The 25,975-nt window shown below is 52.9% G+C and overlaps 1 protein-coding gene across 2 annotated transcripts in view; it reads right to left on the reverse strand.

The window, feature by feature from the left end:
- The window catches only part of edc4 (enhancer of mRNA decapping 4), a 30,204-nt gene that overhangs the window by 3,598 nt on the left and 631 nt on the right, over window positions 1-25,975 (reverse strand). Inside the window, exons 2-24 of one of the 2 annotated variants that reach the window (XM_064337443.1) lie at window positions 25,173-25,323; window positions 23,778-23,889; window positions 22,904-23,003; window positions 20,541-20,727; window positions 18,537-18,684; window positions 17,990-18,094; window positions 17,285-17,394; window positions 16,716-16,799; window positions 16,277-16,372; window positions 15,078-15,177; window positions 13,948-14,128; window positions 13,381-13,447; window positions 12,816-12,907; window positions 11,688-11,875; window positions 10,303-10,385; window positions 10,028-10,178; window positions 8,695-9,218; window positions 7,974-8,069; window positions 7,481-7,624; window positions 7,266-7,299; window positions 6,025-6,205; window positions 3,510-3,665; window positions 1,404-1,519 (exon numbers count right to left, since the gene is read on the reverse strand). In XM_064337443.1, the coding sequence (XP_064193513.1) occupies window positions 1,404-1,519; window positions 3,510-3,665; window positions 6,025-6,205; window positions 7,266-7,299; window positions 7,481-7,624; window positions 7,974-8,069; window positions 8,695-9,218; window positions 10,028-10,178; window positions 10,303-10,385; window positions 11,688-11,875; window positions 12,816-12,907; window positions 13,381-13,447; window positions 13,948-14,128; window positions 15,078-15,177; window positions 16,277-16,372; window positions 16,716-16,799; window positions 17,285-17,394; window positions 17,990-18,094; window positions 18,537-18,684; window positions 20,541-20,727; window positions 22,904-23,003; window positions 23,778-23,889; window positions 25,173-25,323 (3,206 nt within the window). Of the gene's footprint in view, window positions 1-1,403; window positions 1,520-3,509; window positions 3,666-6,024; window positions 6,206-7,265; window positions 7,300-7,480; window positions 7,625-7,973; window positions 8,076-8,694; window positions 9,219-10,027; window positions 10,179-10,302; window positions 10,386-11,687; window positions 11,876-12,815; window positions 12,908-13,380; window positions 13,448-13,947; window positions 14,129-15,077; window positions 15,178-16,276; window positions 16,373-16,715; window positions 16,800-17,284; window positions 17,395-17,989; window positions 18,095-18,536; window positions 18,685-20,540; window positions 20,728-22,903; window positions 23,004-23,777; window positions 23,890-25,172; window positions 25,324-25,975 lie in introns of both variants that reach the window. The other variant, XM_064337442.1, reaches the window with a different exon arrangement.

A 25,975-nucleotide genomic window follows, 5' to 3' on the forward strand; every position in this document is an offset into this window, starting at 1 on the left:
CACGTCATTATGGCAGGGCTTTCAAACACGCGCTGCTTTCAAAAACGATACTGAGTGGCACACGGTGTCATTTCAGACAGCGCGCTCACCACAGCTGGAAGAGCTTCTGTTCACTCAAACATCCTAAAAACGTGATCTTAGTACGAAAGTTTTTTAGTCCGTTTTTACAGCAAGTTAAGCCAATACGTCCAAGCAGGCCGCGATCACCATTACACATCTAAGCACAGATAACAGGCTTTTGAAGGGAAGTTTCTTCACTTTAATTAGTTTTTCAAAGCAGTTTGAATCACGTAATCCCAACAGTGAATTTCTAAAAAAGCGTTTGTTTTTTAGCATCTGTTTGAAATCCAGAACAGCAGGAGCCAGGACGAGAACAGAAACCAAGTTTTTTTTTTCCGCAAAAACTCTGACAGCTGATAAAAAACATAACATCATTACACCACAGAACAGAACATCATTACACCACAGAACAGACCACACTGCTCTCACACAGGACCTTGCACAACGGCTCACAGCTCATCATCTCTTACACTGAGAAGTTCCTCCACTTCCTGGGGAGTCGCGTGGTGTTACCACTGACACAACCACTGACAGCTGCAGTACTGACAGGAGGAGCTCTACTGGCACAAACACTCACAGCTGCAGTACTGACAGGAGGAGCTCTACTGATCAAACATTTGACAGACTGCAGTGAATTTTAAAGGAGCGTTTGTTATCACATCAAACACGAAAAGCTGGCAGTACGAAAAGAAACCAAGCTGCAGAACTCTGACAGGAAACTACTCATTACTCACAAACAGAAATCATACAACAGAGACAGACCACTAGCTCTCACACAGGCAGACTGATGAGAGCTCTAAGTCTCACCACACGAGAGTTCCTCACTCGGGAGCAGCTCTATTAACTGACTCAACCCCACAGCTGCAGTACTGACAGGAGGAGCTCTACTGGCACAAACACTCACAGCTGCAGTACTGACAGGAGCTCTACTGGCACAAACACTGACAGCTGCAGTACTGACAGGAGCTCTACTGGCACAAACACTGACAGCTGCAGTACCGACAGGAGGAGCTATACTCACACAAACACTGACAGCTGCAGTACTGACAGGAAACACTGAGCTGCAGTACTGACAGGAGAAGCTCTATTAGCTCACACACAGATGCAGTACTGACAGGAGAAGCTCTATTAGCTCACACACAGATGCAGTACTGACAGGAGAAGCTCTATTACCTCACTCACAGATGCAGTACTGACAGGAGAAGCTCTATTAGCTCACACACAGATGCAGTACAGACGGGAGAAGCTCTATTAGCTCACACACAGATGCAGTACTGACAGGAATGTAAAGAAAGGCCCTGGTTCTGGTTCTGGTTCTGGTTCTGGGACTCCCGGGTACTGACCTTGCTCTTGACCACCTTGGAGACGTTCTCCTTGAGCGTCCCCTCCACGGCGGTCAGCTTGGCGGCGATGGTGCTGCTCAGCTGACCCGTCACCGGCTCCAGGCTCTTGGAGATCGCTGCCAGCGCCACCGCGCCACGCGAACGAAGAAAGGCATTATGGGTTGGACTAAACACGGCCTCCGTACACACACCCTTACCTGAGTAAGCAATATTGCAAAAACTGCACACATTCCAGATAATAATCGATTCTAAGGTCTTGCAGGGATCAAAAAACAATTCAACAGCAAACTTGGATAAGTCAAGAAACACAGGGGGATGCCAGCAGGGGAAACTCGATGGGAACAGGAAGTGACATCACTAAACCCGCGTAACCGGACCTACAGAGTGCACGTGCTAAATTTAACTCCACAGGACTGGTGGCTAAAGAATTGGTTAATGTGATCCAATAGCTGCTGAACAAAATAGCATTCGCTAACAGTAGCGTAAGCTAGCTACCAAGCCAAAGTGTCTGGGGGGGGGGAAAAAAAAAAGAAGAAAAAGTATCTTTCTGTCAAAGAACGCACAACAGCCCCCTATTGGCTAAACAAGAACGCCCCAAGGAGGTGGAATGATCTGAAAAACGGAAATCTTTGCCAGGATAATCCAAAAACACGTTGGGCGATATAGTGTTCATGGGATAACAACAGCGATCCACCGACACACTCCGCTGAACCTGCTTCAGAACCGACACCACTGGTGCTGCGCGCTGGCCGAGCTGAGAAAGCGTTTCTGGACAAAGCGCCTGGTTCAGTTCGCGTGTGACTGCAAAGCATTTATACTCCACACCGTTCAAGGAGATCCAGCAAAACCAGCAACTGTGGCCTTACAGTACAGCAGAGACCCTCAGTGAGCCAGCACAGTAAAACAACCAGAGTTAAATCAACTCTAGCAGAGTTCATACGAGCCTGACAGGGCTCATACGCACCCTGTGGGAGTTCATTAAACACTGAGCGCTTGACTGCGAGCGCACTGTAGTCCCCTGCAGCCGGGTCACGGACCGCACGCACCACACGGACCGCACGTCCCGTCACACTTCACGGTTCGGAGTGTGATCCGGCTTCTCGTAAAAGAACGGCCCAGATAAAAATCTCCCCCACAGAGCCAGGACAGACCCTCGGCCGGGGTAGACGGCCAGGCCTTTCAGAGACAGGAGAATGCCAGGCTTATCTGAGTCTGAGGGGGGGGCAGGGAGAAGATTAGCCGGGGCAGATAGCAGATTAGCCGGGGCAGATAGCAGATTAGCCGGGGCAGATAGCAGATAGCAGATTAGCTGGGGCAGATAGTGCAGTGTCTGTGAGACTGCAGGACTAGGGGGCCTGCAGCTAGCAGTGTGAGCCGGAGGAGAATCTAATAACACCATCATCAGCACGTTCTGCACCAGACTGCCGGCCATCGATACACATCTGTTCTCATAAACAAACAACATCTTTCCCTTAAAAAATATAAATAAATTGTTGCACCAGACAAAAAAAAACTGAAAACCATTTCAGAGAAACCATTAGAATATTTCCTGGAAGCAGAAACGTTATTATAAACGTATAAACATGCAGAGGAGTGTGGAGAGACTCAAACCTCCATCTGCACAAATGTATAAATGCACAATACGTGCATCATACTGGGTAATATTGGGTTTAATGCGAATTCACTTCTCAACAGAGCCCTTGACAGAAAATGGATCGCAAATACATGTGGTTGTGATGTGACCTTCTATGCTGCACCAATCACAAAGTACACTGGTAACAAACAATAGATCAACACTAACAGTGGTGGGAGGAATTTGTCAGTCTACTTCCTGGTTTCTTCCCAAAGCATAGCCAGAGGGTATCCACCAATCAGCCGGCACAGTTCTGTTGGTCGTTACCATCGTACTCCGTGATTGGTAGAGCTCCTCTCGGTTTTACGTTACCAGTACAGCGGCATCGTGACTGCCTTATCCCAGTTTAATTGTCCCGGACAGGAAACAGGAAGCAGGAAATGGGGAAACAGGAAGCAGGAAATGGGGAAACAGGAAGCAGGAAACGGGGGAAACAGGAAGCAGGAAACGGGGGAAACAGGAAGTGGACTCACTCTGGGGGACGGTCTTCTTCATCTCGTCGCGGAGCACCTTGTCCAGGCGGTTGGACAGCGTGCTGGTGAGGGTTTGGGAGAGCTGCTGGGAGAGGGTCTCCTGCACCTGCCGGCTGCGCTCCAGCCCCTCGGTGACCATGCGGTCCATCCTGCGCTCTGAGGTCACCGCGGGGGTCAAGGGGTCAAACAACACGGCGTGGGGGCGCGGACCACAACGCAACCGGCCACACGGGGCCAGGGGCGTACCATGAATTTCAGTCTCTGTGGGCCCCCCCTCCCAACTATAAAATGTTCAAAAATAATTATATGAACTACATATGAAAAAGCGCCACCTACAGGCGCTGGGTAGTCAGCTTCACTATTCCCCCCTGTTGAGAAGCCCCTGAGTGTGGCTCAGCTTCACAAAACAGAAACAGGAAAACACTGAGGGTGGGGGTCGGTGTTCTTTGATCATGAGCGTATTTAGGGGTTCCCCTCCTCCTGCAACGACACGCTTCTGAACTGACTGAACCGCTGAACTGGGCTCACCGGGGGGGTGGGGGGGAAAGCAGACCCATTACGCACTTTCCCGTGTGTTCTGGGGGAATGACTCATCATTCACCGGCTTTAGCAACAGCCAGGGGCCGAAGAGCTCGCTGTCCACCGCTCAGGACCAGGCAACCCGGAAACCAGCGTCCGTTATAAGGACAAACAGAGCAGGAGGGCGAAGCAGAGTACGTCGTAGCAAAGCGCTGAGGTTGCCGCCGTTAGCAAGACGCTGAGTTACACGCCCGGTAGCAACAGCGTGAGTTAGCAACGACCGTTAGCAAAGGCGCTAACGCCACCGCAGAATGCATCTTCAACCAACACCCGACTTCTGTAGCCGTCATCTCTCATCCAACCTAAGCTCAGTCCATGCAAGGGCAGAATCTACGGTGTTGCTACGTTCACTGAGAGGTTTGATAATGCAGGGCATACGCAGTCTACAAGCTATCCCAACCTTCAGCAGCCCAGAGAACGACTGTGGGTCCCCATAACAGCCTTCAGGCTACACAAATGGTAACAGCAAAAGTACTTGGGGAGAAATGCCCCATTTAGTGCAAACTAAAGCTGAATTTGCTGCGAGTCCAGATCGGCCGAGGTCCGCTTCGCCATGACGACGCACGACCTGGACTCAGACAGTCACTCATTTTCACACACACAAAGGAATCTATATCCACATACACAAACACATTTAACCGTTTAACAACCTTCAGGCGCAGTACGGCTCCAACAAGCGGGGAAAAACAGAAGACCAGGAGTGTGGCACACTGAAAAGCGGAGAGACAGACCGGCTTCTGCACTCATTGTGCGTGAAGCGAAAGGCCGTGATAATGGCGAAGGCCACGACAGCTCTGCCCCATCACAGGCACATTAACATGTCTATGCATGTTAACACCTATAGAACACAGAAACAATGGCTCCACTGGATGAAGACGTCCGAGCGTGGGCGTCAGGTGCAGCTTCCACGAACAATGAATAAAAGAATAATTCCGTCGATGGCCTGCTTAGCGCTCACTTCCTTTCACAATACAAGCCCCTCCGAGCAAACGCACAAAAGCGTATGTTTTCGATGACAGAGGAGTGGAGAAAATTAGAAAGGTGGGGTGAGATGCAAGGGGGGTGGGGGGGGTTTGTGTAATTCGAACAAAAGGAGCAGTAAAATAAAGGACAGGGACTGAGGGAAAAGTGTGCGCTCAGAGCTGAACTGGACATCCCATGATTCAGAGGGCTTACGCCGTTACGCAACATGGGGGGTCAGGATGGGGGGCGGAGGGGCGCGGAGCAAATCCAGATTAGGATAACGGGCGCGTCTTCCGAGCACAGCCCTCAGCCACGCGGGACAGGGCTTTGCAGCGCTCCCATTTCAGGGGCGTTTTAAAACAATTTAGGAGCTCATCCGCTAACTGGGATGCATTAGTGCCCTCCTAAATTTTTCAGCTTACGGACATCAGGGCTCTACCACTACCACTTTCTCCAAAGAGCCCATTTGTTCCTAAAAGGCCACACCCATTTTTTTTAAGTGCTCCGGACAGCCCACCCTCTTTATATATTTATTCACTTTGCTGAAGACGGGGAGGAAAGCAGAGGGAGTTACACACAGAGATGGGGGCTCACAATACAGAGAGTGCCACGGCGGGGAATCAAACCCCTGACTACACGGGGGGGGTCCATATATGAGTCGTGAACTGTGCCACACTGTGCCGCTATGCCAAAGCACATTCTTAATCAGACCATTTCCTAATGAACACCACATAGAGAGCTGTGCAGCACTGGGGTCACGCATTTCAAATGCGTGCACTTGAAATGCATTTGAAGTCTTTAAAAATGCATGCATTTCAAATGAATTCGAAACCTTTCAAATGCATGCATTTGAAGCCGCCTATAAAATGCACGTATCTGAAATGCCTTTCAAATGCAGGCGATGATAAATCACTGCGTTGGGCGCAGCCCGGGTCCCGTGAGCGAGCCGCGGCGCCCCCTGGTGGTAGGATACGGTCCTGCTCCTGCTGGGCGATGATGGCCTGCTCCACGTGGGCCATGATGGAGCTCTGCACGGAGTCCATGTGTCCGGTGAGCCGGTGCAGCAGGTCCAGCTGGCTCTGCTGCAGCTCGGCCAGCTCCCTCTGCTGGCTCCTCAGGAGCATGAGCAGCTCCCCCTGCAGCTCCGGGCTCATCTGCGCAGAACCAGAACCAGAGACACGCAGTGTTAACGCCCCGCCACAAGGGGGCGACAGTGTGTTCCGCCTGCGCACACCAGAAGCACAGACACGCAGTGTTAACGCCCGCCACAAGGGGGCGACAGTGTGTTCCACCTGCGCACACCAGAACCACAGACACGCGTGTTGCGCCCCACAAGGGGGCGACAGTGTGTTCCGCCTGCGCACACCAGAAGCACAGACACGCAGTGTTAACGCCCGCCACAAGGGGGCGACAGTGTGTTCCACCTGCGCACACCAGAACCAGAGACACGCAGTGTTAACGCCCGCCACAAGGGGGCGACAGTGTGTTCCACCTGTGCACACCAGAACCACAGACACGCAGTGTTAACGCCCGCCACAAGGGGGCGACAGTGTGTTCCACCTGTGCACACCAGAACCACAGACACGCAGTGTTAACGCCCACCACAAGGGGGCGACAGCGCAGCTCCGGGCTCATCAGCGCACAGCACAACTAGAGACCCAGTGTTAACGCCCTGCCACATGGGGGCGACAACGCAGAGGGAGGGGTGTTCCATCCTCGCACACCAGAACTACAGACACGCAGTGTTAATGATCGCCACAAGGGGGCGACAGTGCAGAGTGAGGGGTGTTCCATCTGCTCAGGGTGGGGCAAAGATGCACTAATCCAAGGCTGTTTATGGGACTGCTAACCACACCTGTGTTTAAAACTGACTGAGAACAAGTAGGGAATCTACAGGTGCTCAAAGGTGAACCCTGATGAAAAAACTACAGATCCAGGTGTTGACTTCAAGGGCTCCATAAATTTCTACCTCTGTCAGACTTACCTGGACAAATCTTTTTTTAATTCACAGGAAATGCGATATTATAAACAAGGAAGGAGAAACTCCCCTTCGCCTTAAATTGAGAGCGTAAACCGCAGGTGCTGAGGTGGAACTGCCCTCAATAATTCGGCTCTGTTCACACAGGGCTTTACCCTGACTTCCAGTGCGCAGGTGCCTTTAACAGAGGGGCTGGCAGACCTGCATGATTCCCCGTAACCAGGAAGCGAACGTACCTGGTGTTCGGGGTGCCGGGACTGCGACGAATCTCTGCAAGGGAACAACCCAAAAAACAAACATGAGATCACCTTTCACTACCAAGATCTTCCACTCACGGGACAGATTGCCTGCAAGCAGCTACAGTTGGTTACGTGAGCAATCGCATTCACGAAAATCAAAGTCTGTGCCCCCCCCACCAAAAAAAAAAAAGGAGTGATTTGTTAGCACCCACCCATCGTCCTTTTTGCTCTTCCTCTTCAGTTTGGGGGAGGCGCGGGGCGAGACCTTCCAGTCCTTCACGGGCAGGCGGTGGGACGACCTGGAGCCGCAGTTCCCCGTGGAGGACGCCAAACTCGCCACCTCGTCGTCATGGTCACTGCACGCCCCCCCGGGGAAGGAGGCGACATCGGAGACGGGCCGTTAACCTCAGGAGGAGGAGCCGCCTGTGTGTGTGTGTGCGTGTGTGTGCGTGCGTGTGTGTGTGTGTGTGTGTGTGTGTGTGTGTGCGAGCATGTGTGTGTGTGTGTGTGTGTGTGTGTGAGCATGTATGTGTGTGTGTGTGTGTGTGTGCATGCACGCGTGTATGTGGGGGGGTAGGGGGTGCTAAAGAGAGTGCGTGTGTGAGTGTGTGTGAGTGTATGTGTCTGCGTGTGTGTGCGCGTGTGTGTGTGTGTGCGCATGTGTGTGTGCGTGTGCGTGCGTGTGTGCGTGTGTGCGTATCTCACCTCTGCTCCGCGCTGGCGTCCTGGCTGTCGTTGTGGGGCAGGCTGTAGGTGTGTCTGTGGTAGGGGGAAGACTTGTGCTTCTCCTTCAAATCCTCCCTGCAGCTGAGACACAGAACAGTAGTCAGCCCACGCCTCGGCCCCCCCTCTGCCCCCCGCCCCCTCCCCCCTGCAGGAGACCCAGAGCCCCCCCACCCACCCCACCCCCACCAGCAGGAGACCCAGAGCCCCCTCCAAAACCATTACAGACCCCAGCCATCTGCTCCAATCACATTCTGAGCAATTCCACCTCGCCCAGGAACTCCCCAAGCAACTTCCTCACAGAGCTGTGAATCATCAGAGCAGTAACTGTGGAGAGCCTGAGCCAGGGGACTGCCAGCCCAAACCCCACAAACATGTAAATACACCCACATACACAAATCCGTAAACACGGGAGGGTTTGTGTATGTGGGTGTATTTACATGTTTGTTACATATTATGTATATGAGTGTAAATTTACGTGTTTGTGTATGTTTGTGTATATTTACTTGTCTGTGTACATTTATGTGAGTGCGTTTACTCACGCATTTGTGTATATTTATGTGTGTGTATGTATGCGTTTGTGTATATTTGCATTACTGTGTATATGTACGTGTTTGTGTGTACGGTTTTGCATATTTATATGTGTGTGTGTATATTTAAGCGTTTGCGCACACACACACACACACACGCTTGTTTCTCTCACCACTCCACCAGGCTGTTGTCTCTCAGGCTGTTGCGTGTTTCCCGGGTGATGTCGGGGGCGGCGGGCCAGGGCTGGCTGACGGCGCCGTCTGCGCAGGCGGCTGCGGCGGCTGCGCTCTCCTGCGACAGGGCGGCCTCCAGCAGGGAGGGGGTGGAGCGGAGGCGCTCGCCCTCGCCGGCGCCGCCCAGCTCCAGCGACAGGCGGGCCGGGTCCGAGCCGTTCCGGTTCCGGGGCGAGAGCAGGTGGAGGGCGGTCGCCGCCGACGCCATGCTGTCCGCGTGAGGCTCCGCCCCCCCCGCCGCCGCCGCCGCCGCGCCCGACGACAGCGACGAGGCGCCCGACGCCGCGCCCAGCCCGCGCTGCAGCGTCTCCGAGGCGATCTCGGGGATGTCCTGGGACATGGCGGTGGAGGCGGAGGAGATGACGTCCGGAGAGCGCTCCCGGGTGGGGGAGGACTGGGGAACGAGGAGCGGCTCGATCACCTGCAGGTCCAGCGAGAGGGGCGGGTTCGGAGAGGACAGCGTCTGAGAGAGAAGGAGGGGGAGAGGGGGAGAGAGAGATGGAGAGAGAGACAGAGACAGAGAGAGAAGGAGGGGGAGAGGGGGAGGGAGAGAGAGAGAGGAGAAGAGAGTGAGGGGGAGAGAGATGGAGGGAGAGAGGGAGAGGGAGAGAGAGGAGGGAGAGGGTGGAGGGAGAGAGAGAAGGAGGGGGAGAGGGGGAGGGAGAGAGAGAGATGGAGAGAGAGAGACAGAGACAGAGAGAGGGAGAGAGAGAAACAGATCTGTGAGCTGGCGTGTCTGTGGAGTAGGTGTGTTGTGGGCATGGCTGTGTATCTGTAGGTTATGAACAGGCTTGGTGCTGTTGTGTAAGCTCTGTGGGCGTGTATGTGGGCGTGTCAGTGGGCGGTACCTGCAGGCTGTGGGCGTGTCTGTGGGCGGTACCTGCAGGCTGTGGGCGTGTCTGTGGGCGGTACCTGCAGGCTGTGGGCGTGTCTGTGGGCGGTACCTGCAGGCTGTGGGCGTGTCTGTGGGCGGTACCTGCAGGTTATTGACAGGCTGTGGGCGTGTCTGTGGGCGGGTACCTGCAGGCTTGCGGTGTCTGTGGCGGTACCTGCAGGTTATTGACAGGCTGTGGGCGTGTCGTGGCTGTCTGTGGGGGGTACCTGCAGGCTGTGGGCGTGTCTGTGGGCGGTACCTGCAGGCTGTGGGCGTGTCTGTGGGCGGTACCTGCAGGCTGTGGGAGTGTCTGTGGGCGGTACCTGCAGGTTATTGACAGGCTGTGGGCGTGTCTGTGGGCGGTACCTGCAGGCTGTGGGCGTGTCTGTGGGCGGTACCTGCAGGTTATTGACAGGCAGCTGGTCTCCCAGGCCGGGGATCAGCATGGTGCTGGTGCGGGAGCTGCCGGAGGGGGTGGAGCTCAGCGTCATGGTGCTGCTGCTGGAATCCAGGGAGATTTTGGGGCTCTGGATCAGCTCGTCTCCGCCCCTGCACAGGCACAGGACACACCCCCCACGCTTCAGCTCGACCAGCAGTAACACTGAGAAAACCTAAATCTGACTCCTCTACACCCGTCCCGCCCCATCTTCCTGTTCGAGGTCACATGACCCACCTGGCCCCGCCGCTGTCTGAGTTGCTGCTCATGGCCGTCACCACAGTGAGACTGCTGGCACTGCTGCCGGGAGAGGCTGGGATCTGAGGGGGAGAGAGAGAGAGGAGGGGAGGATGGAGAGAGAGAGAGAGGGATAGAGGAGGGAGGAGAGGGAGAGGAGAGAGAGGGAGAGGGGGAGGGATAGGGAGGGAGAGAGGGAGGGGAGGGATAGGGAGGGGGGAGAGAGGGAGAGGAGGAGAGGAGAGGAGGGGGAGAGAGGGAGAGAGGAGGGGAGAAGGGGGAGAGGAGGGAGAAGAGGGATGAGGAGGGAGAGGGGAGAAAGAGGGATAGAGGAGGGAGAGAGAGGGAGGGAGGGATAGGGAAAGAGAGAGAGGGGGAGGGGAGAGAGAGAGAGGGAGAGAGGGATAGGGAGGGAGAGAGAGGGAGAGGGGGGAGGGAGAGATGGATAGAGGAGGGGAGAGAGAGGGAGAGAGAGGGATAGGGAGAGAGAGAGGGAGAGAAAGGGGGGAGGAAGGGGGAGAGAGACAGAGAGAGGGAGGGAGCGGGAAAGAGGGAGGGGGGAAGAGAGAAAGACAGAGAGGGGGAGAGGAAGAGGGCGGACGAGAGAAGGAGAGAAAGAGAGGGAGCGGAAGAGGGAAGGAGGGATGGAGAGAATGAAAATGGTGAGAGGGATACACTGTGAGAAAGTAAAAGAGAAACAGCACAAGCACAAGAAAACTTGTGCAAAGAATTTGACAGCTAAGAGTTTAACACAATATTAACAGAGATTAAAATAAAGCAGGAGAATTATCAGCAAGCCAACAATATCATTTCACACCATTTACAGCTGGGCAGATTAGATCAAACCCAGGCCTCCAACTCTCCACTTCCCTCTGATCATGTGCCAGACTTCATTTCGCAGATCAGCCAACCAGAGTTTAGGGCAAGGCTGCTAAACCCTGTTCCTGGAGATCTGCTGTCCTGTAAGTATTTTTTTATTCCAACCCTAACAAAGCCCCACATCTCTCAACCGCTAGAGCTCTCATCGAGCCGTTAACGAGCAGGAGCAGGTGCGCCAAATTAGGGCCGAGACAAAAACCTGCGGGATGGCAGATCTCCAGGAACAGGGTTTGGCAGGGATTGGCCGTTTCAGAAGAAGCTAATGATCCATTACTGGTAGCAGTAGCGTGGGAGGGTGGGGGGGGGGGGTGCTGCTGCTAAAGAGGTAGGGGTGGGAGGGAGAGGTGATAAAGAGGTGGGGGTGGGGGGGGGGTGGGGGTGCTACAGAGAGTTGGGAGTGGGGGGCGGTGGGGGGGTAGGGGGTGCTAAAGAAGTGGTGGGGGGTGGTGGGAGGGTCTAAGACAGTTGGGAGTAGGGGGGGGGGGTGGGGGGAGAGAAGGCCGTACCGAAGCACTGGGGGTCATGAAGGCGTCGGGGGTCATGAGTTTGGGCTTGGACTCGCTGATGGGGGACAGGAAGTCAGCCGGGGCCGGCAGGGCCGGCATCCCCTGCAGGTCATTCTGGGAACTGCGGCCCGACTCCTTATCCGAGCCCAGGCCCTCCACGCTCACGTCCGTCAGGTGATCTGAGAAAGCTGCAGGATCACACACACACACACACAAGGATGATTTACTCTCTTAAACCCATAAAGACTACATTTCCCATAGCCACATTCCTGGGCATTAAGTCTGATCTAATAACGCTTTTCATTTTCCGCAACGTGCGATATGGGACGCTCCGTTAGAAGGAGGCTATATTTTTAAAACTTTAAAATTATGTTCTGGGCAGGTGAAATCAGCGGGGTCCAAACTGCAGAAAGTGCGGACATCTGCTTCCTGAAACAGCCATTTGTTTCATCCAGACTTCAGAGAGGGAGCCAATGGCAGCGCGCCAAATCTGCATTATGCTGCTGAGTTCAAGGAAGGAAGAAAAAAAAAAAACCCTGGAAAAAAAAAAAAACCTCCAACGCGTTTTCAGGAACCCGAATCGATCGGGTGATTGGCTGCAGCAAAAAGCAAAGCCGGCCGGTGCGATGGGTGACCCGGGGGGGGGGGGGGGGTGGTTTAAAAACCCCCACAGGGTTAAACCCAAACAGCACTAATTCAGCCTCACACCCGTGATGATGCAGGGAAACTGTAAAGCTCTGTGGGTCTGCCACTGCAGTGCTCCACGCTAACGTTGTCTCCAAGGAGCCCACGGGCTCCTGAGCTGAAACGTCCAGTAGGAGGCGCTAACGCATCCCAGTTAGCGGATGAGGCTCCTGAGCTGAAACGTCCAGTAGGAGGCGCTAACGCAGCCCAGTTAGCGGATGAGGCTCCTGAGTTATTTTCCCAGAGAGCGCACACGGACTTTCGGGGAGCAAATGCTCCTCAGCTGGGAGCAGGTCAGAGCCCTGCACAGGCACGCAGCGCACGCCCAGGCCTTATGGGCTAGCAGACACAGAGATCGCATTTTAAACAGCGATAATTCGGTGTGTCCCCCCCACATCGGTACCGGGGGTGCGGGGGGGAGGGGGTGGGGGAATCAGGACTCACCAAAGTCGTCCTGGGAGGTGGCCTGCGGCAGGACCAGGGTGCTCCCTGCGCCCGACTGTGGCTGGAACCAGATCTGCACGTCCTGGAGGGACCTGGGGGGGGGGAGGGGTAGGGGGGGGATTAAGGGGTTAAGGAGGCAGACGCTCCCTCTGCTGTGGAACTTCATGCAGACGGCAGTCACATCATAGAGGCTGGGATAGACTATTACACAACTTTCTGTAAAAAGCCATTTACTGTGACTTTCACTGATAGCATAACAAGCACCAAAGCCAATACCGCATTATATAAAACACACCAGGACTAACAAATGCATTATTACTACGAGCACTAACGAGCAGCGGTAATATCGGCAGTACTAGAATAAATGCTGACAGCATTGGTTCCACATCCAATAAACAGCTTACCGGAGACCAGCAAGATTACAGCGCGCATTACAGCTGATGCTTGTAGTTCTATAGGTAATGCGCCTGGTACTGACAGTTACTGATAATGACTACAGCTCCCAGACAGCTTAACAGAAACTGCAAAGCTCCAAAGCCCCCCCGAGCAGCAGGAAGTGACGCACTTTGTGTGGACGCAGTAGAGCTTGATCTGGACGCCTGCTTTAGACTCCACTGGGCCCTGACTTCCTTCTGAAACATCACACAGGAAAAGGACAAGACATCAGAACAGAAACCTTACAGCATCGTAGTCTCCAGTCAGATTCTCCTCTCTGGAGTGTGTGTGTGTGACTGTGTGTGTGTGTGTGTGTGTGGGGCATGGTGCTGTGGTGTGTGTGATCGTGGTGTGGTGTGTATGTGCGTGGGCTGTGTCGTGTGTGTGTGAGGGGTCTGTGCGTATGTATGCCGTGTGTGTGGAATGTATGTATGCCTGTGGTGTGTGGGTGTCATGGCCGTGGGTTGGTGTGTGTGGTGTGATGCATGTGTGTGTGTGGCTGTGTATGGCTGGTATGTGTGTGTGTGTGGTGCATGGTGGTGTGTGCGTGTAGTGCGTGGTGGGTGCTGTATGTGGTGTGTGTGTGTGTCTGTGTGCGTGTGTGCGTGTGTGCGCGTGTGTGTGTGTGTGTGTGTCTGTGCGCGTGTGTCCCTTAGTGGTCATCAGCGCAGCATGAATCTGAGGGGGCGGAACCCACCTGTGGTCATGCTCTCGCTCTCCTCCTCGGGGGGAAGCACTTCGGTGTGGCGCAGGCGGCAGCGGCTCACGTCCTGGATGCCGAAGCTGAGCACGGGGTGCGTGAGCAGGAACTCGGACACGGCCGTGAACCCGGCTCGCCCCTTCTCCTGGTCCTGCCGAAGCTCCATCACGTACAGGACCTGCAAGAGGGGGGGTCCCGCACGGGGTCAGCCTGCCCAGCACCTCACCCCGAAAACCAGCGTGTGCCTGCGGGGTCCCGCACAGGGTCAGTATACCCAGCACCTCACCCCGAAACCAGCGTGTGCCTGCGGGGTCCCGCACAGGGTCAGTATACCCAGCACCTCACCCCGAAACCAGCGTGTGCCTGCAGGGTCCTGTCCAACATCACTCTACCCAGCCCTCACCCCGAAACCAGCGTGTGCCTGCAGGGTCCCGTACAGGGTCACTCTACCCAGCCCCTCACCCCGAAACCAGCGTGTGCCTGCAGGGTCCCGTACAGAGTCACTCTACCCAGCCCCTCACCCCGAAACCAGCGTGTGCCTGCAGGGTCCCGTACAGGGTCACTCTACCCAGCCCCTCACCCCGAAACCAGCGTGTGCCTGCGGGGACCCAAACTCAGAACACCTGTCCAGTCAGACAGTACCACTGATAAAAATTTGGGACAAATATGGGATAAAAATTGGGACAAGACCGCCATTACATCCAGGATACTACTACACCTGGTGAAATATCATAGCATGGACACTATGCTGGCATGAGTATCCCACAATGCATTGCGATGGTTCACAACCCAAGCCACCACACAAGTGAATCAAGCCAAAGTAGCGAAAAACCTGAGCGATGTAAATGTCTGCCTGACCTTTCACAGTGCTTAGCAGAAAGCAGTTAAAACCAATGGGTTATATTTACCTTTCAAATCTTTTCCAGTTTTCCTAAGTCAACTAGCTGCCGTCATAAATGCACAAAGTGCTGAAAGCAAGTGGCACGTTTCTATGACGACGTAGGATGCCCATAAAGCCATCATACTTTTTACTCACATACTTAAGTATGCTGAATGCTAGTACGCAGGTATATAGTATGTAGTATGCAGTATGCAGCGGGTCAGCACCGTGACCTCTGACCTCTCACCTTCCTCTGCACGTCACTGAGGATGAGGTAATCGGCCGACAGGTCCAGGCTGGCCTTCAGGCTGGGCATCACGGACGAGTTGAAGGGGTCTGGGGAGAACCTGGAGAGAGAGCGGTAACAGGAAGTTAACACACGTTGACACGGTAACCGTGAAACGCCTGAACACAGACGCCTGAACACAGACGCTCCCAGGAAACAGAGCTGCGTTCTCACACTACACCCGGACAAAACCTCCCACGTTCCCCAAATCAGGCTGACCAGGGTGGGGGTGTGGGGGGATCAGTCTGTAGCGCTGTTTGTTTTTCCATGACAGGAGACGGAGGCTCCTTGAACCTCAAAGGTGGACTGGAACTGTGACGTACCCAGCGACCCCCTAATTTTATCCCATCTTAGTCTTGCAATGGGAAGCAAAGTGTTTTGACTGACAGCAGCCTAACTCCGCCCACTACAAAGTGCACAAAACCACGGCAAGAGTTTTTCCCTCCAACAGTTAGCGTTGAGGAGCAGCCATTACAGTCGTAGCGGTCGTTAAGGAAATGTAACTGTCGTTAAGGAGACGTAGCGGTCGTTAAGGAGACGTAGCGGTCGTTAAGGAGATGTAGCAGTTGTTAAGGAGGCGTAGCGGTCGTTAAGGAGACGTATCGGTCGTTAAGGAGACGTAGCGGTCGTTAAGGAGACGTAGCAGTTGTTAAGGAGACGTATCGGTCGTTAAGGAGACGTAGCGGTCTTTACTCTGACCGATTCCGCTGTCTCCCGCTCCATGTTCTCAGAAAGTTCCGGAAAGGAGCAGACACAGCAGGCAGAGAGAGAGAGTTCATCCGCATCACGTTTCTGTGAATCTGTCCATCTGTCGCTCCGCTGTTCTGCTAATGTTTGTTTTATTCCCCTCGTCCCGACACCCACAGAAAACATAAAGAACTGCCTATCGGGGGACCGGGGCTTCTCCAGAACATTCTGCAAATCACATTACTGAGGGTGAAGAGAGGGTGGGGGAGGGATAGAGAGAGAGTGAGAGAGAGAGGAGGGAGTGGTAGAGAGAAAGGGAGAAAGAGCACGAGAGAGAGGAAGACAGGGAGGGAGATGAACAAAGAAAGGCAGAGAGAAGGAAACAGAGAGGGAGGGAGGGAAAGGAACAGAGAAAGGGAGAGAGGGAGGGAAGGGAAGAGAGAGAGAGAGGTACAGAAGTTTCTAGATCGTACCTGACGGTCTGCAGGCAGGTCCATGACACTGTGCACCACATCTTCAGCTCGCGGTTCTGATCCGCTCCGGTGATCAGGAACCGCCAGAAAGGAACGCTGCGGTTAGAGGGTTTAAAACAGAACAGTTAGAACACCTAATACCCTCTGTGGGGCTACTCCACCCAGAGTCTGATTAAAAACTAACTTGAAAAAAAAAAAGAAACTCCTGAAATTAAAATGAACATGTAGGAAACCTCTTTAAATATACGATTCCCTGTTCTGGGGATTCCTGCAATTACAGAGTAACAGAGGCAAAAAAATCAGGGGCGAGGTCTTCCCATTTATAATTCTGCAGTTTTAGGCCCGGGGGGGTCTCTCATCAGCAAGCATACAGCCCAGCCTCTCCCCGCCGCACGCGCTCAGTAGAGCGAGGCAGCAGAGGTGCATTGTGGGTACTCACTCCGGGTCCTGCTTCTTGTGGTTGTCGCAGAACAGGAGGCAGGACAAAGGCTTCCCGCTGTGGGGCTTCCACTCGTGCAGGCACCTGGAATGGGTTTGGGAGGGGGAGAGACAGAGAGACAGAGAGACAGACACCATTTTAATTACATCCTTTCCTCCAAAGAGGATAGGCGACAGCACTTTCATTACGCGCTGCAAAAGAAAACTCCACGCTCCACGCCCCCGCGTGCCCCCGACAGAGCGCACAAAGAAAAAGCCAGACTCTGCAGCAGACAGAGCTATAGAGTGGGGTTACGGGTTTGAATCCCAGAAAAGGGACACAGCTTTTGTTTACGTTGCCCTGTTCCCTCGCCCGGGAAGTGAGTATGCAAAGCTTCCAGGTATTTAAAAACCTGCACACGCACAGGAACCACATGCTGAGTGTGAGTGTGTGTGTTTGTGTGTGTGCGTACATGGGTGCGTGTGTGTGTGTGTGTTTGTGTGTGTGCGTACATGGGTGCTTGTGTGTGCATGAGTGTGTGTGAGTGTGTGTGCGTACATGGGTGCGTGTGCGTGTGTGTGTGCGCGTACCTGGGCTGGTCCTGTCCTTCGATGTAGATTTGCCAGAACTTGATGTAGCCGTCGTGACTGGCTGTGGCCAGGACCGTCCCGTCTGGAGACAGGGCCCCTTCACTGATGCGCTGGAGACGGAGAGAACAGGAGTCTCACACACAGCCTCTTTAACACCCCCCGTCCCAACACGTGACTGAGCACGCACGCTTATGCAGATACAGCCTCGTACACCATTACATCTTTAAAAACACACACGCCAACACTCACGCATTCATGCAGAAACAGCGTCTTTAGCATTACATCATTAAATACACACACGCACACACGCACACACACACGCGCATGCACACACACGCGCACACACACACACACTCACACGCACACACACGCGCATGCACACACACGCGCACACACACACACATCGCACACACACACACACGCGCATGCACACACACACACACGCGCGCACACACACACACACACCAGACGCACACAACACAACACATCCTCACCACACACACACAAAACACGCAACGCACACACACACACACACACACGCACACACAAATAACACACACACACACGCACGCACACACAAGACACACACACGCGCAGCACACACCACGCACACACCCACACACACACACACGCACACACACACACACACACACACACACACACACACACACACACACACACACACACACGATCAGCCGGGCCTACCGCAGAGTGGCCCCTGACGGTGATGAAGCCGTCTGTCAGGTCCGTGGCGTCCACGGGCCAGGTGCTGCTGTTGGCTCTGAGGATGTCCAAATCCCACACCTCCGCCTGCAGGAGGAGCAGGCCGCCGTTAGGAGGGCTACCACAGTGTGCAGAGTTCTAAAAGAACAGCTCCCCCTGGTGGAAGGGAAGACTTCCAGCACTGACATCATCTTGTACAGAATACCTCCCCCTGGTGTATGGAATGACTCCAAGCACTGAAATGATTTCTAACAGAACACAAGGGTGGCAGTGTAGTATAATGGGTAAGGAACTGGTCTTGTAAGGTAAAGGTCATAGGTTCGATTCCTGGGTAGGACACTGCCGTTCTACCCTTGAGCAAGGTGCTTAACCTGCATTGCTTCAGTATATGTCCACCTGTATAAATGGATGCAATGTAAAATGCCATGTCAACTTGCCCTGGTTAAGAGCGTCTGCTAAATGCCTGTAATGTAATGTAACGAACAGCGCCCCCTGGTGTGCGGGATGACTCCCAGCATTGACAGCGTACCCTGTCCTCGTGGAGCAGGGCCAGAGTCTGGCAGGCGTCCTCCGGGTTCTCCTCGTTCTCCTCCGGGATGAAGGGGCACCAGATCAGCCTCCGGTTGGAGTTGAGGGGCGTGTCCTCCGGCCGCCGGATGTGCACGACGACCTCATCACTGAGCGCGGGGGGGAGTCAAGGACTCGAGCACATCTCCTACTGTCCACACGCAGCGTGACTCATCGACGCCTTTTCCCCCCCCTCCGCTCCTTTTACTCCTGATAAAACCGCCGCTGACCGCGCTAGCCAATCACGGCAGCGTCCCAGCCGCTCGGCACACCGCGGGCAAACCCGCCAACCCATCGCCTCTTTTGGCGACCGCCACCAGACCCCAACAACACTATGAACAGGGAACAACGCACAGACTGAAAAACCCTTGGGCCATGCCGCAGCCAATGACGTGCCGCACAATGGGATTCCCGACCAATCAGAAGTGGCACTGACAGGTCTTGATTGCAGACTACAAACCATATCAATGCAATAAGCAAACAAGGCCTTGGCCTGGCTACGCCACTCAGCCTCAATAACTGATATTTTAAAGGGGAGCGACACACAACGTGTTTTAAGGCCTGAGCTTCCCTTCGCTTTCTCCTCCTTCCATCTTCCAGTTCATTTCAGCAACTGATGAACTGATTTATTCCAAACCACTAACACAATACCTAAAGCATTTAATTATTACAGGAACAACAAAAAAAAACCTGGAGATGTGTTCTGCCGCACAGCTGGTATTTTTCTCCACCAGATTACGTCTGAAGACTTGGCTCTGCAGCTGTCCACAGTAAAAAAACAATCTGCTGTTTACAAACCGGGGGGAAAAGAAAGCGCTGAACTGGCCCGCGCGGTCTGAGCAGGCCCCTCTCCACAGACCGAGAGGGGAACGGATTTAATTGGGCCAATGAGGGCAGAGGAGGGGCGTGAAGAGGAAGCGCTCGGCCTGCTGAGTGCCAGTGTAAAAAACGGCCCTGTGAACAGACTGCGTGAATAGAGAGAGAGAGAGAGACGCAGAGAGAGACAGACTGCGTGAATAAAGAGAGAGAGAGAGAGAGATGCAGAGAGAGACAGACTGCGTGAATAGAGAGAGAGAGAGAGATGCAGAGGGAGACAGACTGCGTGAATAGAGAGAGAGAGACGCAGAGAGAGACAGACTGAAACTCTGCGCAGGGGGAATGGGGGAAGCTCAAATGGGACACAGCGCATCCACACGCACACACACAGACAGACACAGACACAGACAGACACAGACAGACAGACAGACAGACACACACACACACACACACACACACACACACTCTCACTCTCTCTCTCACACACACACACACACACACACACTCTCTCACACTCTCTCACACACACACACACACACACACACACACACACTCTCTCTCACACACACACAAACGCGTAAAACGCTTTCAGCTGCTACACAGAGGCCTACTGCTGGGGTCTGAAGCTCTTGCCCAGGAGGGCCACAGAATAGGATAATCAGGTTTCACCTTCAAAACAGTTTTCCAAAAAAAATCAGACCCAGGGAACCACTCGAGGTGAATTAACTGAGGAATCAGCTTTAATTCATCTATGAAGTTCTGCGGACTGATAAAAAGCAGCAGACCCAGCAGCGCTCCAGGACCAGGGCTACAGACCCCCGATTCTGAGTGAGCGGTCTCAGGTCCCGTTCGATTCCCTGGGTACACCCTGTGTACCCGAGCAATCACTTACCTGCATCTGCTTCAGGTTCCACTGTATAAGGATCATGTAAAGTTGAATCGTTTGTGTAACTCTATACAAGCCGTCTGCTGCCTGTGATTACGTATGACCTCGCGTCCAAACGTCGCTACATGGCGCTGATACAACAAGGATCGAGACACGTAACTTCTGAGGTTGTCTATGGAATCCTAAACCAAATGATCCCTCCGCAGGACACGGAGTGGAGCGGAACCCCCCCCCCCCCCCTGATGGCGAGGAAGAGGAGGATACAGGATCTTGCCGTCGCGGCTGGTGAGCTGCCAGACGAAGAGGTTGCCGGCCTCGTCCATGCAGGCCAGCTGGGTGGAGTCCAGGTGCGCGAAGGCCAGGTCGGTGACTCCGCCCACGAAGCCCTTGAGCAGCGTGCGTTCGGCCGCGCTCAGGCTCAGCACGCGGATCATGGCGTAGCTGTTGGCACCTGCGCACAGGTAAGCACAGCGTCGCGTGCGGCATCGTCCTTTACACTGCGCCCATGAGCACAGCATCACGCACAGCATCGACCTTTACACTGCGCCCATAAGCACAGCATCACGAACAGCATCCATTACAGTGCACCCGGGCCACAGGCCAACAGGCATTAAAGAGCAGTCTCTAATGGGATGTAGTGCATTCGTTCATCACTGGACTTCAACTCCCATAAGCACCTCTGAGAAATCATCTTTTTGCACCACTTGATGACCACACTCATTACCAGAAATGAGCGGCTGTCAGTGAAACGTATGCCCACGCTGGCACACGCACGCACACGCACACACACACACGCACACGCACACGCACGCACACACACGCACACACACGCACACACACACACGCGCGCGCACGCACGCACACACACACACCTTAGCCCCCTGTACCCTTTCCACTGTGGGCTGTCACATCACCTGTTTGCTCAACCTCCGGTGAATTATGACACCAGTCCAAATAACATGCAAACAACCGCTCCAGTTATCAACTCCAAGCAAGTCCTACAGACATGGCCCCAGGTGACTCCAACAACAAAGACCTCAGCAAAGCTCCAGGTAAGCTACAGCAACGACCCCAATAAAACAACAGCTAAACTTAACAATGACCCCCAACAGAACTCCAGCTAAACTACAGCAATGACCCCAACAAAACTTCAGATAAACTACAGCAATGACCCCAACACAACTCCAGGTAAGCTGCAGCAATGACCCCAACACAACTCCAGGTAAGCTGCAGCAATGACCCCAACACAACTCCAGGTAAGCTGCAGCAAAGACCCCAACACAACTCCAGGTAAGCTGCAGCAATGACCCCAACACAACTCCAGGTAAGCTGCAGCAAGACCTCAACACAACGTACCAGGTGAGCTGCCAATTACAAAACAACCAAAGCTTCATTAAATTACCAATCTATTTATATGCTTTTTCCCAGACACTGGCACAAATGTTTATACAAACAAAAATAACAATGGGTGAACGAGCGATGCAAAGCAGCAAAGAAACGCGCGTTCTCACACAGACCCGCTAACACACACAGCGCTAGTCAAGTCTGCGTTCATCCCCACACACACACCACACTACACTCACAACAACACCCAAACACACACTCCAGTAACCACAAGACCACAAACTACACCTTACCTCTCAAAACAACACAAAAACTCATGACAATCAAAATCATTTTATAGTAGCTCCCAGCACACAACAACTTACAAAAAAATAAAACACAGACAAAAATGAGTGAATACAACATGCAAAGCGAAGCAAAATAAAGCTCACACTCCACACACGCACGCCCGCAAACAGACACACGAGCGCAACACCCCACGACCCCTCACACACACACACACACACACACACACACACACACACACACACGGAGACGCGGCTCAGCGCTTTAGCACTCAAACAGCACACAGCCACACTCCTGTCACAACAATCTTCACTGCGATAAGACGGGCCAGCGTAACGTGCGCGTTATACACAAACAGTGTTTAGGCCACGCTGTAACCCAGGCAACAAGCCAAACGTGTCTCAGCGGAATCTGCGGGGTGGGTGTGGGTGGGGGTGGAGTAGCTTCTTTAACACAGAGTTACAGCGCCATCTGTATGGTGAGAGTACGCTACTGCAACCGAGGCACTAGAAACACTGACCACAAGCAAACCAGCAATCTCTCCATTTGCCTCTGATATGGCCTGTGTGAGTTCAGCCCTTTCACCAATAACTCAGAGGAGAGAAGCCCTTTAATTGTTACTGAGAGGCTGTAACAGAAGACACTGATAAAAAAGGATGATAAAAGTAGCTTGAAGCAGGCTAAAACATATATAGCCCCATATCTACATGCAGACACCATATAGGCCTAAATTTTATCTCCGATCTACGCGTTTGCATCTGTGTTACCATGGATGCGTATCTGCTAAACGCCAGTAAAGTGTTACAATCAATATTTGAGCACAGAGGATATCACATTGAAAAAATCTAACTCAAAAACATATTTCCAGGCAAGTTCCTTGAACGAGCAGGAGCACGCCCCTCCCACCCCCACCCCCCCAACATGTGCGCAGGGCAGGCACCCCAAAACCCGTCTCCACTAGCTCGCATCACTCGCGAACGGCCCGGGGCGGAGCTCACCTCTGATGGCGTACGCCAGGTAGGCGTTGGACACGGCGATCAGGTTGCCATAGTAATACTTGTGTTCCCAGTCGTACTTCGCCACGGGCTGGATTTTGACCTGCGGAAGCCAGGGGAGAGGCGGTCAAGCCCCCGGGACAGGACCACGGGACGCCCGTCCCAAAAATCCAGGCAGGATGTTCTGAGGGCGGTCCCGAACTCCAAGTACGTACGCAGCTCTCGCCCCCCTCCCCGTTTTTTGGGCTAGTCAAAGTTAAACATCACCTCCAGACCAGTAAAACATGGCATGAGGCAGCCACAGGAGCAGCTGGCTAGATACAGTTAGCATCATTACTCAGCAGGGATATCTCACTATTAATAGACTGAGCAGAGTGCACAGAGGGCACCGTGTAGATTTCACTACAGAGGGGACACTTACCACAGACTGACCATTTCCTACACACACACACATTACTCTCTTACACACACATACACTCTCTCACACAGACACACACACACACTCTCAAACACATACGTGCACATGCACAAGCACACGCTCTCTCACACACATTTCTCTCACAGACACTCACACACATTTCTCTCACACAACTCTCTCTCACACGCACACACACACACATCTGCGACTGCACTATCTGAACACCCACCACACTCTCTCTCCACGCACACCATGAACACCACCACATATCTCCATCTACTACATTCTCTCACTCTCTCACACACACGTGCAAACACACACTCTCTCACCTCACACACCACCACTGCTATCTATCTCTGATCTCTCACTCACACAATCACACACCCACACATTCTCTCTTACACCAAACACACACTCTTTCACTCTCACACATATTCACTTTCTCCCTCTCTCTCTCACCTTGTTGCTGCCCCTGGCCTTGCTGCTGATGCTGGAGTCATGGCTGGCCACAATCTCCACATCATTGGACGAGATGGCGATGGAGGTGGAGCTGTCGTCACCTGACAGAAGGCTGAAGGACATGTCACACAGTAAGACACATGTAAAAACTGTCATTAATGTCACATACTCACTTTTACGTACCCGTTTTATCACATTCGGGTGGATTTGCAAAACAAATATAGTCTACCAAAAAAGGCCAATATCAAAGACAGTCAAATACAGGCTCCTTGGCAGCACTACTGAATATGTAATCATCTTCAGTAATGATTTCCAGCTTCACACCCACCCAATGCATCTACCAGTGTACAAGGCCAAGCAGAGGTTCAGTTTCTGCCTTTAAAAAAAAGAATTCGGCAGTCATTAAACACAAAACCTGCATGCTGCACCTGGAAAGGTTCTAGCCAGGCCAGGTTAGGCCAGGCGTCGTCCAGTACAGTTTCTAAACAAGGCCAACCGTTCACAGATCAGATTATATGGTGTAACTCTGGCGTGCTCCAATAAGAACACTCTTCCCGCAATGCCCTCAGTCCCCGGGCCAAAACCAACAACCTCAACGGAGGTTTAAACCGTCCGTCCGTGAACTCTAGAGACTGCAGTGCGTGAAAATCCCAGGAGGGCATCAGCTTCTGAGATGCCGGGACATCCAGGTCTGGCACCAGCAATCATACCATGGCCACAGTCACGTCGATCAGGTGTCTTGCACATCCTGATGTTTGGTTGTTAATTAAACCCATTTACCGTGTCTGCAGGCTTTATTGCAACCGCATTATTCGCTGTTCAGAGGGAGAGGCTGTGTGTTAGCGAGCTGGTGTTCCTAATATAGTGGCCACTTTGCGTGCGTAAGTTTATCGATCACAATAATAAAATAAAAAAAAAAAGTTGAAAGCAAGTACCGGCTTTTATTTTGAATTTTTACCACCTGTTGGTCACCAGAAGCAGTTCCCTTTTCGTTTACTGTTGCTACGGTCTCACAATAAGACCATTACCAAGCTAACCACGTATTGTCTCTTGAAAGCTTTTCTTCTGCGGACTGCGTTACGGCAGTCACTTAATACTAGATTGACAACGCCACACAATCACTAAAAATTACATTATTACCACGACAGATTCTGAAATGTCAGCCACTTGGCATAACCTCTTATCCACAGCAAGTTACACTGCTTACATTATTTGTACATGCAACCCCATTCATACAGACGGACATTAACTTTGAAGCAGGTGAAAAAGTGCTCAGATCCAGTTTCCTAACCATTATACACACCCATCCACACCCACACGGCGATTACTGAACATATACAAAATACCACCTTTCAAAACGCACAAGAGAGCGCGCGCGTAACCCGATCCACTCACATGGTCTGTCTTTCCTGCGGATCCATGAGCTCCGGATTGTGAGTTTCACCCGCGGCGACTCGGTCTCCCGCGCCCAGGAGGTCTGCTCCGAACAGCCCATTCAGCTCGCCGTTGAACGACGCCTTCTTCTGCCCCTCTACCGGGGGTGCATCTGGAAGACGGAGGGAGCGGACGCGTCCATTCTCAAGGGACAGTGGCAAGGCACACTTTGCGACAGCGAACGAAGTAACAAAAACGTGTTGTTATTGCTTTTACGACTCCTGTCTTTCGCAGTCTGATTAATTCTCAGTCAATACATGCATACGTGTTATTTTGTAATATAATTTACCAGATAAATAGCGCATTAGGCTCATGCATGGCAAAATAAAGAGACACTCTCACTTGCAGACGGAACGTACATACGCAATACACCCCCACCGGTATTTGTGACTTACGCAAAATCGACCGGGACTTTACCCAACGATTAAGTGCGGATATGAACTTTGGAACACTGTGAAATTAATAAGTAGAATGTTGTCATTGTTTTCCGACTTCAATCGGTTATTAGCAAAAAAAATAACGTCCTCTTTCAACACGCAGGTAAGTTATTGTTCGTGTAGTTTCGTTTTTTGCGGTGCATCGGTTATTGTTTCCCGACTCGATTTCCTTGTGACTAATTGAAAGTAAACAGCGAGCCTCGCAATTTTGTTCTGACCAGACAACATTCCTGGGCACTATTTGAGAAACAGCCGTCGTGTCCGCATGTCAGCGAGGTAACGTTAGGTCTAGACAGAAATCAGTAAAATATCTGGAATTATTAGACG

The sequence above is a fragment of the Anguilla rostrata genome, chromosome 5 (genome assembly GCF_018555375.3).
Source record: "Anguilla rostrata isolate EN2019 chromosome 5, ASM1855537v3, whole genome shotgun sequence".
NCBI classification, from domain to species: domain Eukaryota; kingdom Metazoa; phylum Chordata; class Actinopteri; order Anguilliformes; family Anguillidae; genus Anguilla; species Anguilla rostrata.